The 19828-nt window shown below is 36.0% G+C and overlaps 1 protein-coding gene across 1 annotated transcript in view; it reads left to right on the top strand.

Moving 5' to 3' along the window:
- CFAP47 (cilia and flagella associated protein 47) overlaps positions 1-19828 on the top strand; it is a 258402-nt gene that overhangs the window by 19181 nt on the left and 219393 nt on the right. Inside the window, exons 17-24 of the mRNA XM_038154900.1 lie at positions 1107-1229; positions 2619-2750; positions 4001-4078; positions 4617-4761; positions 6343-6437; positions 13979-14129; positions 17044-17141; positions 18224-18383. Of these exons, the coding sequence (XP_038010828.1) occupies positions 1107-1229; positions 2619-2750; positions 4001-4078; positions 4617-4761; positions 6343-6437; positions 13979-14129; positions 17044-17141; positions 18224-18383 (982 nt within the window). The remainder of the gene's footprint in view (positions 1-1106; positions 1230-2618; positions 2751-4000; positions 4079-4616; positions 4762-6342; positions 6438-13978; positions 14130-17043; positions 17142-18223; positions 18384-19828) is intronic.

The following is a 19828-nucleotide window of genomic DNA, read 5'->3' as shown; positions in this document are numbered from 1 at the left end:
ATGTGACAGCTTTAGAGAAGAAAAATGTGTGGATTTCTTTAAACAAGTAATACCTTAAAATATTTCTATTATAATCTGTTCCTATTAGAATATTTTAATTTCATACAGCTTTTACTTAACATGTTTAACTAAAGAGTATGCTCCATAGACATGATGGAGAAGGCAAGGCAAAGACAATTTACGTTTTCCTTGCTTTTGATGATATTCTACCTTTGGGATCACAGCTTACTGGTCCTTATATATTATGGGCTATTTATTGTGCTTGCCTAGTTTGACTAAACAAATGATAAGAGGTGATACAACAGGTTATTTTATATATATATATATATATATATAATTTATTAAAGGAATAAAAATCCAGGTGTGCATGGGAAGGTATGTTTCAGAGTTTCAAGGAAACAACAGATGCCTAATTTAATTTTGTGCTGTTATTTGAACATGGTATTTGAGAAGCAATGTTCTGGATAGTCTTCTAAACAGTGACATTCAGCTTTGGTTAGTTATTTGTTGTCTTACGTTGCATACCAGGGGATATGAAGAAGAAAGAGGTTTTTTGGTTTTTTTTCACTCTATTCTACTGGCTACATGCTCTAGAAATTCTACGGGGAGCCAAGAAAACTTATCCCTTTCTTTTGATGAGCCTGTTTTTGGTTTTGGGTTTTTTCCCCTAGTAGCTGTTTTTCTTTTCTTCCTCTTCCTTTGAAGTCTTGGAAGTTTGCCATGTGTAAACCAGGATGTGTGTAAATTAGAATATTTGCAATTCTACTGCTGTTAATATCTCTGAAATATCTTGTCCTGATCACACATTTGGAGTTAATGAAGTTTGTGCTGTTAAATTAAAATATTTTTCTTGGTCTTGAAATTAGTCCAGAAATATCTGTAGGGTTGAGTCTGTTCAATTTGAATCTAGAAAAGTTTAGCACATTGAGTAAATCTTTTCTCACACTTAAGCTGTGTTTTACTATTTGAACTTCCAAGTTATGTATTTGCACAAGTATATTAGCTCATTATGTGATAAAAAAATTAGGCTGAATTATTTATTTGTACCTAGGAATATGTTATAGATTTTGCTTGTTTTATGTGTCTCTTTTTTTTTTTTTTAATAGTTTGGTACTACTAGAGTTCAGTCTGTGGTTCAAAGTATATCCTTTGCTCACAGTCCAATTGGTTTCACTACTTGTAAGACAGCCACTATTCTAAACACAGGACACAACCATGCATACTTCCAAGTAAGAGAAAATTGTTTCTAGCACACTTTTGTTGGGGTTGGGGAGCAGAAGGGAAGTTAATTTTACCAGATCATATTATGGTTTGTGCTTTCAGTTATTAAATGTACACCTGTTAAGGTTTTTGTGACATTTTCTGGAGAAACAAGATTGATAGAAATTCTGTCCCTCTGTCAAATTTGCACTGATGGGTAGATGGGACAAAAGACAAGCTAAGTGGTGATGGTGTAAATGATTCTGGCAGTTTCCTGAGAGCCAGGGATGAGGGTAGAGCTCCATTCTGGGTACCCTATGGAAAAGCATTTATTGGGTGTTTTTCTGCATTGAGACACAGAGCAAACTGGCTGGTCATCCTACCCTTGCTGCCCAGACAGCGCATGCAGGGACCCAGAGCAGTCACAGCACATGGGGTGACTTTGCTGAACCAACATCCAGGGGCAAGAGGGGCTCTGCAATGAATTGAAGAAGGGATAAGATGGATGCCAGAGTGGCTAAAGACGTAGTACACAAATTAATAGGAAACCTAACCTCATTAGTTTTGCTGATCACAGAATAATTGCTGCATTTAGTGAAGGAAAATAATTTTCATTGAAATCCTCAGAGTTTTTGTTACTGCATTATTACAGTACTGTGAAACATGTTTAATTCATTTTGATTTGTACCAGATTTCTCTTTTATCAGATAAGCATTGAACAACAAGTAGTACCATAGTGTTGGAGGCTGAGTATGAAAGACTAAAGTCAGCATAGCCAGTAACAAAAACAAACATACCCAGCCTTTTTAGCCTCCAGAATTACTCTTAAGCCAAGCCAGAGCTGGTTGGTCTTGATCACTCTCACTTGTGTAGCTACACTTTAAAAAGCTATCTGCTAGGAGTGCATTAGCAGAGAAGAAATTCCTTTTTGTCTTTTCTAACTGTGGGTAAACAGAGTATTTACTTCTAATATTATCACTGAGCTATACAGAATTTGGGTTCTGTGTCCCATCTTACTGTGAATGCCAAAAAAAGAAGTGGTGAATTTATTTGTCATTGAAAAAAATGTTTTGTAGAATATTTTGAAGACTTGCTAGGTAGCAGATACTAATTTTTATAACTTAAGATCAAAGTGTGAAAACAACCCAAAACCCGGAACTCCAAGTTTCCAGTTGGTGGCGAGAATTATTTCATAGTAGAAACTGACAGTTACATTTAGAAATCTGTAACTTAATTTTATTTGCTTGCATTTTCCCCCAAACTTCTTTGTCCAAGTTAGTATTATATGCTATGAAGGTTCTCCTTGTAAGGCTATAAAAGCTTTATGATAGATATATTGGTATAAATAAAACAACAACAACCAAAACAAATGAACGCAAACACCTTTTCCAGTATGTTTCTTGTTTGTGTTTGTGAAGGTTCTTGACTCCAGCCCACTGCCTGGAATGAAAATCACACCTGCTGAAGGAGTGATACCTGTGGGAGGCTTTGTTGATTTAAAAATGTCTTTCACTCCAAAGGCACAGCTGAGTTTTGATCAAAAAGTGGAGGTATTTCAAAATGGGAAGAACTTTGGCTTTTGAGTGTTATGCTGTGTGTTTATGTGTGTATGTTCAGGCATCTTTTGGATTTTATTTCCATTGTTGTAATGCTTTTTAAGAATAAGGTTTTATTGCAGCAGATCATTACAGGTTCATAGGTAATGTAACACAGGTTACATTGCAGCTGTAACCTATTCTGTGGGTTTTTTTGTCTCAGTCCTGCTCAGAAGTATCAAAGCAGCCTCTCAGTTTGAGCTGATTTGTATTATACCACTGACAAGCTGTTGGAATTAATGGGTGGTTGTTCTTTACGAGATAATGTAGACATGCCTGCAGTTTTTGTAATCTATAGGGAGGCAGGCTTGGGATACTCAAATATTTTTAATTTCTTGGCTTCTTTTTATGGTTTTCTCAGAATGGCTCTACTAGTAGATTTACTTTGACAGCAGATGTGCAGTAAACATGTAACATATTTTGTTTTCTGCATGCCTTGTTCCTGAGATAAGTGAGATTGGGAAAAGATGCTATCAAGGACCTGAATTTTGCTACTATTTCTGACCGATCCTGGATTCACCATCTTCTGGAGCTGCATATATTATGCTTGTTAAATCTAGTATTCATTTATTTTTTCCATTTTTACAACAGATTTAATATTCTCCAGACCAATAGTGTCTACCTTGTACCAGCACCTCTGTCAGGCAATGTGTGTTGTGATACACATTCCAATCCTCACACTTGCTGAACACAGATTTTTCCTGTTGGAAAAAAATACTCCTTCTAGTAACACAACCTCCTGTGATATTATTTATGTCTGCACAATTGGTGAAGACTGGTTACTGGTCTTTCTTAAAACTTTGTGTTGTGGTTTTTATGTTTCTTATTTTCTTTTTTTTTTTTGGTTGTTCTGGATTTTTAATTAAAAGCTGTATCTATCTAACTATATCTGTCCCAGATGTGGTTTGCCACAAAGGCATGATTTGAAGCCACATGTCACTGGAATCTGTATATATATGTTCTAGAAAATGAAGGCATTGACTTTATCTCTTCATATTTCTGCAAAAATGCATTATATTATAAAGGCAGAGTTATTTTCATATTTTCAGTGCAATTTATACTGACTCTGTCTGCTCTGATCTGTGGGGTAGGGTTGGGTTGGTTTTTTTGTGTTGAACTTTTTTTCATGTAATAATGAGAGATTTGGTGAGATAGTTCTATTAAAATGACCTTTTTCACAGTCCCAGTGTTGTCCTTACACTTAGGTAGCAGTGAGGAATGCAGCAGAACTCACGCTTAGGATCAGTGGATATTCAGAGATCACTGAAATAGGCTTTGATTTGGTAAGTGGGAAGAAATTGTAGCAATTGGTAAGATTGCTTAAGTATTTTGATTTATCTTGATGTCAAAGTGGCTCCTCTCTACTTCATATTTTTAATTTCTTCCTAAACGAACATCCCAAGAAAATGTTCAAAGAGATGAACTTAGGAAGAGATGTTAAAACCCAAATGTACATATAACAGTTGCACTAAATGATAGCTGACAGCTTTAGTTTTTGAATAAGTATGTTAAAAGGCAGAGTATTTCTTAAGGTGGTTATAGCAAAAAATGCAATAAAGGGAAAAGTAAGTCACTGATCTGTTTACTGAATGATTAAAACTTTTCTGATGGTGTAACTGGACTTGATATAAAATTCTAAACTCTTCTATTTTGTATTCTGGAAAGATTTTAAAGATAAGGGTTATGTGAGACTGTTGTTAACCAACACTATTATCGTGTTATAAATTGTGAATCTTGCCAATTATATTTTTTTCATATTATGTTCAGTTATAAACTTGAGTTCACAGTGCTTTGACCCATTTTTCTTCTTTAAACTTACAGGGAATATTTGAATTTGGAAGTGTTCGTGTTGGTGCTACAAAATCAATTCCATTTTTGCTGCAGAACAAAGGACAATCTTGTACCAGAGTGGAGTTTGATTTTAATGAATATAGGGAATTTAAATTGAATGCTGAAGATAATTCAGGTATTTGCTTTTGCTATAGTGGAATTTTCATTAAATATAAGAATGAATAATGCTGAGAGAAAATCTGTCAGACCATTTCTGGTAGTCAAATTTTCTGATATAAGAAAACCTAAAGCACTTATTTTAAAAGTGTTGCTTAATATAAATTAAGAGGAGACATTTTGGTTTGCCTATAAGATGACATTTGACAAAAAATAAATATTTGCGAAATGTCAGGTTGCCTGTACATCTTTTTTTTTCCCCCGATTTTTCCTCCCCAAAGTTGGTAAGGTATAATAAAAAAATGAATACCCTCTCACCAGTAAAAATAAAGCATTAAGAAACCCAAACAAACAAAGCCAAACAATTGTATTAATTTCCTATTCACGGAATCATACCCACTTTTTGGACAATATTTACCCTTTGATTATTTCATCACCAGTACAAGGGTCTTTTCTTTTTCCCAAAGGCCCAGGGTGTCTGGTTAATGACAGGGCCTCTGTTCTGCTTGAATGCTCAGCTCAGGAAGTTGTTGGGGCAGGAGTAGAACTGAATTCTTTTTTGCTTGGTAGAACTAGTGCAGATTCTTGTCCTGCACATTGTTGCTCATGGCTTTCCTACTTCAGTCATGGCATCTCCTTGGATGTTTCCACTGTCATTATTCACAGGAGAATTTTGCAGGGAAAGAGGCCTTACAAACAAACTGCAAACTCAGGAAATTAGGACTTTCTTTTGCAAGACAGTATTATAAAATTTAGTTGTATCTTTATGTTGAATGATGCCTATGTGGATGATGCAAAAAAATGATCTCCCAAAATTAGAGGGGTTGTCTGACCATGTGGTGCCCTTAAAAGGGAAGGGAAGCTGAGGGCTCCTAGTCAGTATTAACGTCCAAAAGAACTGTAGGGCTCTTTGCAACAGGCAAGCAGGCAGCACGGGATCAGACTCATTGCACATGGTGTCTGGATCAGAGTTTGTGCTTGAAACCACTCACGTGACGTCCAGTCACATTCAGTACTCGGATGGTGAATGCTGGATGAGTACACCTGGTGTTCCATGATGGGTACTGATGTTGGAGGAATGCTACCTTTGCTGGAAACCTGTGATTCTGCCAGTGCCTTAAAATTGAACATGGAAGTCTGAAAAAGGAAGCAGGCTTTATTGGAAAGGTAGATTATGGCTAAAAGTAATTAGAAAAAAACAACAAAAAAACCAAACCAAAAAAACAAACCAAACCTGTTTCAGCCAACTATTTTTATCCCTGTGGTATTAGTTTATTATGCAATTAAGTATTTTAGCTTAACACTTTTACACTTTTATTCAAAGGTAAAGGACAGTGTAGGTTTTTTTTTTTTGTCTGAAATATTGTGTTTTCCCAAATGGATGACTTCCATGAAAATTACTGGTGATTAATACTGCCCAAAATTACCTTCAGAATCTTTCTGAGAGATACTATATTCCATTGTAACTTTGTGAGAAATGTTTACCATGCAAATATGTAGATTCTTGATACTGGAAATCACTTTGAAATACTGTAGCTATTATAAGGTTGATATTTCATGCAGTTACATCTGTAATTTGATTCTGAATTTTGTTTGGCAGCAGTTGACCGTTCTCGTTCAAAGCCTTATCTCTATTCAGTTTACTTAAAGGAAAAGTCGTCTTTGCAGTGCTTCTTGAGCTTGACGCCAACAAAGGTAGGTTTATGGAACAGCGGTGATTAAGTTAATCAAAGTCATGCCCTGTGATATTTCTGTGGTGGGAGAATAGAGACTTCAGATGAACATTTTAGTCTGTGCAATAGTTTTATAATTAGTAATGCATTTCTTAAGAAAATAAGTTTTTAAATAACCTCTTTTATAACCTTAGGTGTTTGCATACACAAAGAAAACACACTTCCTCGATGGATTGAAAATGGGGTAAAGTGACGCTGAGATATCATACCACACATTCATGAAATTATTCAACAAATCAGCAGCCACCTTCATTTTGCAGCTGTTCTAGCCTGAATTCCCAGATGACCCAAGAAAATGCAAATGTACTTGACTTTTATGTGTCATAAAGATTGTAAAAGTTGCTTTCTGGTTGAGCTTTTTGAATGGAAAAAAATTGAAGATATGAGACTTTAAGTTACTTTTATACCCAAAAATTAGCATTTTAGTGGCAGTAACTGTCAATAGAGAGTACTCAAGTGAATTTTAAATCCAACCCCATAGAAGAATGCTTTGCAAATTGAGAGTTTGGGGTTTCCACATATTTGGAGAACAATGAACTGCAAAAACTTACTGTATGATATCATAAACAAGCTTCAGAACAAGCAGCTGGGGATCACTTCTACAGCTTATAAATCCATTGCATTATCTGCACTTTTACCTTAAAAAGGAATAACAGATATTATGCATCTTGAAAGGGTCAGGAGTATTCTTTTTCTGCCACCACTCTCCTCCTACTTCTGCCTTCCCAGCAGTATAAAATAGAATTCCTTTGTTCAAAGCATAATTCAAATAATAATTGTATATTACGGGCTGTGTCTGATAACGTTGTGATTTTCTTCTGTGTACACATGGAAGCTATTAGATTGAGTTTATAGCCCATACTCTACTCTGAAATAATTTTTCCTGACAGAATGAATCAATGGATTTATAAAAAAATTCCTTCTGTAGTATGGCAGGCCTTGAATTAAGGGGAAATGAATAGTTGTCATGTTTTAAGTGTCAGGAAAGTATGTAATTGTTTGCAAAATGGTACCTACAGAATATCATGAGTGACCTAAAATCAAGCAGGAGAAACTCAGTCGAGGAAAAAGCTGCCATTTTCCTATAAGTAAGAAGGGTCAGTAATGGGAATACAGGAATAGATAAAGCTCTTGGAATAATCTGTGTATGTGGCATTGCAGGCCACAAGCTGAACAAGAATTAAGAGCAGAGACTTACCATACCAAAAGAAATAATATTAATAAAGCAAGTGAAATAATTATTCTGATCAGGGCTGATAACACTTCAGCTGCGCACTTTTCCCATGTGGGATGCCATGTTTAGAAAGAAGTGGGACAATTCCACTTGGAAAGAAGGTCTAAAAGAAAGCAATGGAAAAGAGAAGAACTGTTTCCCATTGTGACATTTGAGCTCTATTACTATTTCCTTTCCTTGTCAAGTTGCAGGATAAAATAAAAGTGGAAGTGTTGCTACTGACACTGCTGTAAATTAATATTTCTGAAGAATGCTGAAATAGTAGCTTCCTCTCTATGTTTATTTAGCTTGTCTCCTGAGAATGATGTTCAGGGTTGCTGTTCATTATTGATGAGCCATGTCCAACTGTCATGTGGCACTGGTGTACATTGGCTTAAGTGAAGATCAGGTTATGCCAGTTGGAAGTCTGCTTTAATTGTGGTATAAATTTGGAAAAACAATTTTTATCTTTGATGGGATCAGTTTTATGATTGTTCTTGCCAAAAAAAACCCCAACCAACCAAAAAATCCCTAAAAACAGAACAAACAGAAAGGGCTGCATTGCACCTTATTGAGTACAGATTTTATTTTTCGTTTTTCAAACTCTGGGTCTAAGTGTTTTTCATGTCCTAAGAATAATTTTTGGCAAACAGAAATAACTTCCTTCAGAAATAAGGAAATAAAAACTTCAAAAAGGAAATTTCTTGGGTCCCCTCATAGCTAACTAATAAAAGTTGCTTTAATTACATATTTTTACTTGAGTTTCCCTTCTCCTTGTGTGCTCAGAGTCCTTCTGTCTCCCTTTGGTGCTGGTTGCAGCCAGTGCTGCCCTTTTGTTGCCAGTGTGTTCCTGCCTGTCAGGAGCAGCTCACTGCTGGCAAGACATGCTTGAGGACCCTGACAGCTTCCAGCCCACTGGTGCCCACAGGTGAGCCCCTCTGAGTGCTGCAGCCGTGTCACAGCTGGCCCTGAGCCCTGACTGATGTTGGATGAAGTTACCCAGGGTGGCACGACTATGGGCAGCATCTGGAAGTACACGTAGCCCCAGGATGCTGTAGCTTTTCTTTCATTTAACTCTGTAATGTACAATACTAATTAAAAAAACAGTTCTGTTGAAAAAGTGGTTGAGGTACCAGCATCTCTTACTGTGATCAGAAACTCTCAGTAGTTACTGTTTCTTAAAACATTAGTCCCCATTTTATCACCAGATTTCTTTCCTGATTTTCCAGTTTTGAAAAAAAAACAAACCCAAATCTCTCATCTCTGTGTGTTGAGCTTCCCCTATTCAGGTTTCACAGTTGCAAGTGCTATTTCCTGCCTCTGTGCACTGCAACAGCTCTTTCTGATCTCATCTCTGTTTTTTGATAAATGCTCTTCCCCAGCTTACCTCCCAGCTGCTACAAACCTTCTGTATCATCAGGTCACATTCTTTTCTGTCTGCCTTCTGGTTTTACTAGAACTCCGTGCTGTTGTAGTCATTACTGACAACATTACCCTATAAACCAACAACCCCCCCCCCCATACTGTTGTTTTCTATAACAAAGTGGATACTAGGGCTAAGGAAAAGTAAAAATAATTCAGGAGCATTGCTAAAAACATAAAAAAGCATGAAATTATTTTAATGTACTTAAAAAAACTTATTAAAGCTAGCTGAATTATTAATGTAAGGTTGCAAGTAATTTAGTCTTGAAAGCAGTCTTGAATTCTGCTTAGAAAACCCTTCAGATCAGCAAATGTAGTATGTATATAGGAACTCTGGAGAGCTGCTACAATTCTTGCTAAAATATAATATGTATTAATACATGGGACATCAAAAGATGCTCCTAGAGATGAAGTGTCTTGGCATGCTTAAAAAATAAACCTTAAAAAATGTTCAGGCAGTTCCTTCAGTATTCCAAGTGAGAAAATGGAGCCCATGCATTATAGATAAGGCTGGGATGTTGCTCAGACACTTTGGCTGTGCCTTGCTGTTATTCCAGTGTCTTTGAAGGTGTTAGAGGTGGCAGGGCTCTGCACCTCACTGCAGAGAGTTTACCCTTAGTATTTGGTGGCTGTGGAAGTCAGAGCTGTCAATGAAAGCAGTATTGATATCATCTGTATCTTTATAATCTTTATAATCTGTATCTGTACCATCCATATCTATCCGTCTGTCTGTGTTTCTCCCCTGCTCACAGAGGTCCTGCAGGGTCTGCTGGGGAAAGCATGCAAACCAAATTGCAGGAGTGAAGTGATTCAAAATGAGGTTTTAAATTTTTTTTTTTTTTAACCTGCTGGAAAAGAACAAATTCTAGCATCTTGGAAAAAGGACAAAATACACAGCTGGGTAATAATGAATCCTTGGAGTGCCTTTGACTGAGATAAATAGAACAAGTTACACCTGTCAGAGCTTATTGCTTAAGCTTGTTGTAGGGAGGTGACAGGTGTTTTGGTGGGGTTTTTTGTCCTGTTAAATGACTTTTTTCCCCTTTTTTTATGAAAGAACAGATTTGTCGTGTAAGAAGTGAATTCTATGGAAAATCTGCCGCTGTGGCATTACAGGGTATTGTAGTTGCTTCATCTCTGACCATAAACAAAGGAAAGATTTAATTTTATTGCAGTGCTTTGAATGATGGCTTTGAACAGCAGTTACATTATTCATTGTGGAAGCTGCTTTTCTGTGATATAAAACAGGGGGAATGGAAGATTTCAGTATATCATAAGGAGAGGCTCGTTTAAATTTGTGGGAAGGCTGGGAGTGTCTGTTGGATTCAATTGCAGGACATAAACCCTTGGCTTTGCAGTTAGGTTTAAGTTTGAATCAAACTGATTTTTTCTGATGTACATTGCATTTTCTCTCCTTGTATGCCTGCTGAATTTGTGTATTAGAGGTACAAATTAAGAAAATTTAAGGTCAGCCTTTTCACAAATGCTTCAAGATACTTGAGCAACCTGCATGGTATTACATGAAAAATAGATGAGTATTATTATCTTTTACAGATGTTTTAGTGTAATTTTAAGTAATAAATTAGCTTATTGATTTACGTGCAATTTCCTGGGAAGTTGTACTGTGAAAGAAAACACTAATTTTAGAGAGATGTCACATATTCTTTGTGCTAAACAAACTATGTGATTTCTGAATTAGCAAAATTTTTATTTAACCTTGAGAATACATGCTCTAGTAGAATAATAATTAGAGAAATAGATTTTATACTTTCTAAGATATGCTATTGTCTTGGAATACTTAGTAAAGATAGAGATGAAGTAACTGCTTTGAAAGTGTGTTTTGAAAATAACAATACTTTTCTCCTACTCTGAGATTGCCACCTGACAGCTGTGCTTCAGTTTATTTTTGATTCATGAATTTTATGTAAAATACTTTTTTGCTTGTGATGTTTGATGGGGTGGTTTTTCCCCCTTCTGTTTCTTGTCCTACACCAGGTATTTAGGGCCAAGGCAGGAAGCCATTCAGCCGTGTTTGCTCCCCAGTGTTGAGCTCAGAGCTCCCAAACTGTTTGTATCAAACCTGTGTCATAAAGTGAAATGAGTTTTGGTAGCAGAGATTTCGTAACCTAACAGATTCTTTATGACCAACAGCTTCTATTTGTTTATTAATTCTAGCGAAAAAAATATTGAAAGTATTTTAAGATGCCATCTGAATAAAAGTTTCCAAGAATTTGATTTTTATTTTAAGAGCTAACTTCTGGTGGCAGCTGACCAGCATCCTTTTTCTGGCATCCATGTGAACACACAACAAAAAGCTCCTGTCTTTTTAAAGCTTTTGAAGTATTTTGATTCTAACACTCTGACTTTGTAGAGGATTCCTCCTTTCCAACCAACATACATAATCAATGTACATCAGGACAGGAAAAATGTTTTTTATAATGATATTAACAAACAGGAATGTTTGTGAAAGAAGTCTCTCTCGGCTGCTTCCTTCCTGCCCTTCCTGTGTTCTCTAGTGTGTGAAGTAAATGCAGCTTCTGGAAAATATCTCTATAAATAAGTAACTGTAAAGTATTTATAAATTATCTAAAAAGCAATGATAAGTCCAGTAATAGTCTAAGGATTTATTTTTTAAATTATTGTAATTACTTTTTAAAGTATCTAATCTTGCAAAAGAGGGAATTTTCTATTATGGAGTTTGAAAAATGAAAAATTAATCATAAAGAGTTTTTTAAATATTTATAGGAAGAAACCTAATGATTCTACTTGCAAAGGGAAGTCCTAATAACTGACATGAATTTTTAATTCTGTTTCAGCTATATGTGTATGTATTATAATCTGATTTCTACTTACACAGAATTTTTAAAGGATTTTTCATTTGTATTGTAGTTTACATAATGTGCAGTTAATGTATGAATAAAAGAAAAGATCTATGATTTGTTAGCAATTATATAAATACATTTCTGTGAGTTATGTTGGCCTTGAATTTGTACCATTGTACTTCATAGCAAAAGTAAGTTTTCAGTGAAGATCACGATCTTCATGTAGTGAATTGAGTCTTTCACATATTTGTTTATGTTTGCCAGTTCTTAGAAAATAACCCTTTGTTGTATAGTAAGAAAAAACCAAATTTTCCTGTTAGTTGGGATGAAGACCAGATTTTGATTTGCTGGTTTGGGAGAGGGAAAAAGGGGTTCCATTTTTTGCTGTCTGGCCTAAACATAGCAGCATTGATGAATAGCAGTTGCTGTGCTAGACTACACTGCTTTGCACAGCCTGTGCTGTCATGAAATCTATAATAGACTAAACGTATTAATCTCACCAAACTTAAACAAAATTAATTTTCTTACAAGAATGTATTTTGAAGATGTAACTTGATGAAGTGTTTTATGTGGGTGACTTGAGATACTAAAAGTAAAAAAAGTATATAATTCAAAGCAGGAGATTTTTACTGAATCTTTTTGACATATCTTGAGCTTCAGTTACTAAAAATATTAAATATCAATTTTGAAAAGCCAGTTATATATTATAAAAGCTAATCACTGTTAGATTTGAAGTATCAGTGTGAAACAAGGGACTGTGGTAATCTTGCTGCAAAAGCTTGTCCTCATTCAACACTTTCCTTGTGAGCTGAGCACAAAAAGACAAAACACTCCACGAGGCTCAGCACACACCTCACTCTCCAGAAGAGTGTAATTCTGTGTCACAGACCCTGCTGGAGCTCCACACTCTCCCAGTGCTGTGTGCTTGCTTCTCAGTAGGTGTTACAGATGGATTTGTGCCTCATGCCCTGGCTTAGGACACTTTTGGTTTTCTTTCCTATAATTTATATATTTTTCTTGCTACCACAGATGTGAAAGTGAAGAATGATGCACTGTTTTCTGCAGATTTTGAAAGCTTTTAAACAATTCATAACCTCTTTATATAGCTGGTTTTACTGCTTTTTCTAAGCTGCATGAGGATTTTATAGGTTTAATTCCTTTCTAAGATTTCTGTGGCCTTCAGGTGAAAACAGAATTTGAAGGACTCTAACAGTGGTTTTAGTGCAGAAGTTTTGGGGTTTTTTTTCATTAGCTTTATTAAGGTTATCCATGCCTTTTGTCTGGAGAACATACTATCTTAGTATGTTCGTCCTTGAAAAGACAGAACAATAGGCAAGAAATATCTCTTTGAAAGCTCCTTTTTTGAGATAAATTTGGCCTTTCTGATGCACAGTCTGTAGAAAAAGAGGATCCTGTACAAAACAATCAATTTCTTAAGTTTGAAACCCCACTTGGGATTGTGATAGCACAGATAAAATTAGGATCAAAATCACTGGAATTTAGACTCCTAGAATTCAGTGGCATTTCATGACAAAGGTTTTAAGACTTATTTTTTCCCGAGGTTTCTCAGTTTTAATTCACGTTTCACCTTTGATCTCAGGGCCCATTTTGTTTATGCTGGGTGTACTGTAATGGTTGACCTTTGCTCTTCAGCCTTTGAGAAAGGCCTCCATAACTGATGTAGCTTTGATTTCCCTCCCCTTTGCTCACATGAGCTTCTGATTTTGGGCCATGGCTCCCATCTTTTTTCACTCATGAGGGTGGCCGGAGAGGAATACAGCACTGTGACATACCAGAAGCCTTGTCTGTAGCTCTGCTGATAAACCTGATACATTTGGTCATAGAGCTTTTCCTTAATGGGGGAAAAATACCTGGGCACTGCTTAGAGAACAGGTTCTGAGTTCCCGTAAGTGAAAATCCTGTTGCTATCATGAGCAGATCCAAAATTGCAAATAATTCTGCCAAAGCAGCGAACCACTCAGGTGGTTCAGGAGGCACCTATGATTGTTTTTGGGAAAATGATCGCAGTATTTCCTTTCCTTTTAGATGGGAATATATGACTTCGCTCTGCCGGTTGCTGTTCCTCGGGCCGCTGGCCCACCTCCAGCTGCCGCCGCGCCGCGGAAGCGCAGCGTCCCCGCGCCGCCCGCGCCGCCCGCGATCCCCGCTCTGCCCGTCCGCAGAGTCAGAGCGACTGGTGGGTGAGCCAGGCCTTTAAACGCCTGCCCGACACGTGTGTTTGGAGTGACATTTTTGCTGTGCAGAGAATGGCTACTTCATTAGAATTTGTGTAATGTGTACATTTCTTGGAACCTTGCAAAGTTTTCAAGTTTTGATTCGTGTTTTTAAATATGCTTGAAGCTGAACTTTCTATACCTAATCATGATGTGGAGGAAATATTTTTTGTATAGCCGTTTGCCTTATATAAAGATAGTTTACCAAAACTCTTTTTTTTGTGTTTATCCATTTATTAGTGTTTCTATCATGCATATCCTAGTGATTACAGCAGTTCCTCTGAAGAGTGTGGAAAAGTAGAATGTCAGTCATACTCTTTTGTAGAATTCTCCCATCAATACCAGGATCTCTTGCTGCATTCAAAACTCCTTTAAAATGCCTCTGAATGGCCCTTATGTCATTTGGCTTGTCAGAGGTTGTTAATAGCCAAAGTTACAAGCCATTTGCCTGCACCAAAGAAATTGATATCTTATATAATTTTGGTCTGCTTATCTTAGAAATAATTTGTGGTTCTCTTTAGTCTCCTGTCTTATTATTACTGTCGTGTAGATCTATAAATTGTGAATGTTTGAATACACTGGTTTTCCTAATCTCAGTTTTTAATTTATAACCACTTGTTATTTGAGATGGGAGTGAAGTACAGATGTCTTTCTAGAATGATGTTTGTGTAATTGTAATGTTTAAACCTCTTGGGAGCAATTAAGAAGGCTTGGCCAATTAAATATGTTAAGTGGGGTAAAAGCAACTCAGATTTATTAGGATTTGTCTATATTTGATTTTTTCCCTTTGTTTTTCTCTTAAGTCTTTTGAGATCTTTTGAAATATCAAAGAAATCAGAGAGACTTCTTCAGATATTGTCATGAAAGTAAATTCATATTAAATGTTTCTAAAATACATGTAATTGGAGAACACATAGAATAAAGGGGAATATACATATGTCTATGAGATTATTAGGAAACACATCAGTAAGTGAAAATATGAATCCAAGTCACACATTTTTAGTGCAGAAGTGATTTAAGTGATGTGAAGAGAAAATGTTTATTTACTTTCCCCTTCCTTTGTGAAATAAATGCCATCCCTAAATCTTACGGATAATTGACAATATTATCCAAATTTTATCACAAATTTATATTTCTGCTGTGTAGAATTTCTTCAAAGTGCATGTATCAGCCAAGTAACATAATAGAAAAATGAACATATAATACTTTCAAGTCTAAGAAATAGTTGAAAAAATGAAGTGTGGCTCTATTAAAATTTGAGCATTGAAATTAAAGTCTTACTAGGAATCTTAATGGTCTGGGAGGGGGTAGAGAAGTCTAAATAAGTTTCTTGACCACTCCGTATTTCAGATAATCATATGGGTGCAGGCAAATAGCCAGATTATTTTTACTGTTAAAAAAAGAACTTGATGATTTGATTACATTCTGGCAACTTAAAAATTATGTCTGTTATTAAATAATTTCAGATTATCACATTAAAAGCTAAAAACTGAGTAAGATGCATCTTGAAAGTTCTAAGCTTTGATTCGGCAAATATGCCTAATTCTCACTGCTGGATGCTTTTTGGCACATTAGTTTTCTGCTTTTTTATTTTCCTGGGATAGTTATTGTGGTTGACTGGATTCAGAGTGCACGGGACAGTGTAGTTGGCACTTAAATCAATATCTTATACTTGCTGTTTATACTCAGGGTTGTTCACCCTGAGAAAAGGATCACCCTGATGTTGGGGTAGTCAGCCTTGTCTTTTAACTTCAGTGTAGTCCATGTGTTTTCAGTCCATCAGGAATCTGGTTTTTGTTGTTTTTTTTTTTTTAAACAAAGTTTGTAAGATGTTTCAGCACTTGGGAAGGAAAGCAGGTCTCTTACTTAAATACTTATAGGAATTTTCCCTCCTAAAGTATTTATGTGTATGTAAGAAAGAACTGAAAGAGAAAAATCTCAAACAAACTGTGACAGAAAATTCAACTGGAAAAGACACAAGTCTAATCTAAGCCTGGGTCAAAGGAAAGGTCTGTACTATCAGTATAATGGCCTAGTGGGAGCTGAAATATATTTTAATAATCCAAGTCCCAGTTTTTTATTTGAGTAGATAATCTCCTTTTCCTGACAGAGTTTCAGTTGAGCTGTGTTCTCCTGGTACAGGCAGTTTGTGAGAGAGCTGAGGACTTAGTGAGTGACACAGTTGTGTGTGGGTGCAAGGGTTCCAGCAAATTCTGTTCCTGCTTTGAAGCAATATCACTTTATAGAGTTTATGTGCCTATGATTTAGAGAAAGACATATGATATTGTTGTTTACATAATGTGATCTATGGGATTAGGGAATTATTTGGGGTTTTTGGGGGGAGAAGAGAATTGCTCAACACTGGGAATGGAGCAGACATGCAGATTTTAATAAAAGGATTCTCTGTGCTTGCTAGGTTGATTTCTGTGCTGTTTCCAAGAAGTAAGATGAGGCTGTGGGAGCATATACCTCTGTTTTTCTAAACTCTCGCATTAAAATTTCATCTGTGATGATTTGTTGTTAAAGCTCTATGAAATTAAGAGAAATGCTGTTTTATATAAAATCTTCCAAGTCTTGTCTGATGGTTACTATCAGAAATGTATGTGCATTCATCTGCAGAAGGAGGATCATGTGGCTCTTGAGATATGAAGGCGAGGTGCTATAACTCTGTAGATATAAAATTTAAATAATTTTAATGTGACTAAGGAGTCCTATGAAGTTAAATTACAGTAATCGTGTATGTAGTATGGGAGCATCAAAAAGGGGAGAAACATTTTCTCTAAACATGTACAGAAACAATGATTTTATGAAGGCACTTTGAGAAAATATTTGTCAAATGATGCTGTGTAAATATTTTAAATTGTTTTTTTCTAATAGCAATTCCACCAGTCATGGAGATCTCCTCAATGGAATTTAAATTTGAAGAACATTCGAGTAACATGCATCCCAGTGCTGATAGGAGTATGAATTCTCAGGTAATGACATTGTCATTGTCATCTTGTTCAGGTTTTGATTTCATGTTTGTCTTTAATCACTATAATTTTTTTCCAGATTTTAAAATTGGGCTTGTACTAACTCTGAAAATATGAAAATGTGGGCACTATGAGAGACTGACCATGAATTGTGTAAGAAATAAATATCAATAGTATAATTCTGAAGATCTTCTGCATCTGCCTATACCAGTAAATGAGACAGTGATGGGGCCAGGCTGCAGCTGATTTGTGCCGTGGTGGGCAAACAGTGAAGCTGCTGTCCCAGTGCCTTGTGTGGTAGTGACTGTGCCAACTGACACTCTCCCAAAAATTCCTTGTCATGACTTATGGCTTAATAGGGAGAAAGGGACACTAAATGTAATATTTGCAGCACAGATAATATGTATGAATGCAAAACGTATAATAACATAATTTATTGTCTTTAATACCAGAAGGCTTTGGTTAGAAATTGGAAAAAATATTTTTGGCAATGATGAAAACACTTGAAATGCTTTTTCAAATGCATTCAGGAATCAATGATAGTACTAAGTCAAGGCATTTGTCTAGCTAGGCATGCTAGGAAAAGGCTGAGAGAGTAATTCTGAGATAAAGGAATTTAATTTTATTTTTTGTTTCCACTGTCATCTTACTGAATTGAAAGAATGGGTTTTAAAAATCTATTCTGAACTTCTTCCATTTTCAGCATCTCCACCTGTAAGTCTAGATGTGAGCCATGTATTTAGTGCTTACTGTGCTTCATTTTCATCAGGAATAAGTCCTTGTTCTGTTTGTCTGAGCACTCCCACTGTGATGCTGTGATCTATTTACCTCACTTAAATGAAGTTTTTCCATTCTGGAAAGAAAGTATTCTCTTTGTGAATGTGGTGAATGACTGGAAAGCATCTGATCTGTGCAGATAGGCATACTCACCTTTGCACCCCACAGGTACAATAAACTGAGTTCTTCTTGCTTTTGCTCTGGTGTGTTTGCACAAAGAATGCTTAGGGGGAAGCAATGTGAAAAGTATCACAATGTTTGCTGCTTTCCCTCTTTCAACATGACTCCTTTTCTGAAAATATTTACAGAACCTTGTCCTGAAGAGTCTCTCAACAGACAGTTTAACATGGAAATTTGATTTTGATGATGCAGACAAACATATAAAAGATGATATTTTCAGATTTAGTCTGACGAGTGGATGTATTAATAAAAAAGAAACCCTCAGTATTGCCGTGTCCTTCTGGCCTCGTAAGTAACTTTATGAATTCTTCTATAGATTGGCCATTTGCATAGGGATGTTTAAATGGGATTTTATGATGAATCAATACTAGTACTTATTTTGATCATCTAAAGGTTTCTTTTTGGTTCTGAGAAAATAAGATAGCTGCAGACCTAACAAAAAGTATGGAATCACATTGCATTATTTGAAAGGTCTGCTTTGCACATAGAAAGCATCAGGTTTTTCACACATAAAGCATCAAGGACTGGGATGGAATAATTTTCAGTGCTGCTACTTCAGGTGCATTTAGGTTGACTGACTTAGGTGTTAAAGCTTTCCAAGGTACTTGGAATGCTTTTAAAATGTACTCCAAATAGCCATATTTTAGATAAGAATAGAAATTTCCTGCTTCAGTAAGATTCAATATCACTTATCTGTGGTTTTTTTTGGTGTAGACTGGTCAGGTCACCAGTCCCTAAGAAAAATATGTAAAATAGATTTCTAACAAAGCTTGGAAGGGAAGATGATAATCAACCACATTACTCCAGAAAAGGAATAGAAGAGTAGGAAAATTAAGATTGTACTTTTTCCCAACCAAGTGTTCAGAGTATATAATGATATACAAGATTGATAGGGTGTAACGCTGTACTTGAGCTGACACATCCCACCAGCAAATGCAGATGATGCCCCCAGAACCCCATCCTGCTGACAGTTTCAGTGCAGTGCTTTTGGGGCTGCAGCATTGTCAAAGGGAAGGAAAGTTGTTGTGCCAGTTGGATCTAATGCTGAGTCAGCAAGTGAGCATCCCTGTCCTAAAGAAAGATGTTGCTGTTATTCTTCATCATAGCACTGAAATCTCTAACCTCCATTAAGCACTGGAATCAATTTAATATAAATAAAGAAAAATAGAGATAAGACTCTTGCCCTGACTTTGTATGATAAATTGAGAGGACTGCATTAAGTATTGTTATGTAAATGTTGTAAATATGCAAGACCAGCATTTAATTGCACATGTTGCTTGGAGTTGCTTTTTGCAGACTGTGAAGCAGAGAACTGGATAAAAATAAAAGCCAGTATTCTGAATTACTGGATAAATTGTATGTATAAATGCAGATGTGTATATATACATAAATAAGACTGATAAATTACTGTATTTGAAGTTATCTGTATTTTTGCTGTGCTCCCATATCTTTTGTTTGCAGAAAATCATAAATAACTGTAAAGATCAATTACCCTTAATTCAATGTTCTAAGTATTTTCCCATGATTTACGTCCTATTTATGCTGTGCCTTCAGTGCATATCATTACTCTCTCTTGTAAGAGAGCATTAGATACATCAAAACCCACACAGGAGGCCTAGTTAATGAACATGGGCTGCGATGCACTTTCATAGGCTTGTGCTGTAAAGCTGTAGTATGTGTGGAGGGGGTGAACAATCTGTAAAGTGAACTTTGAGTGTGCATTAGGGTGATTT

The sequence above is a fragment of the Motacilla alba genome, chromosome 1, assembly GCF_015832195.1.
Source record: "Motacilla alba alba isolate MOTALB_02 chromosome 1, Motacilla_alba_V1.0_pri, whole genome shotgun sequence".
NCBI classification, from domain to species: Eukaryota; Metazoa; Chordata; class Aves; order Passeriformes; family Motacillidae; genus Motacilla; species Motacilla alba.
Note: the sequence above shows the minus strand (reverse complement) of the source record. Positions and strands in the feature narration are given on the sequence as shown.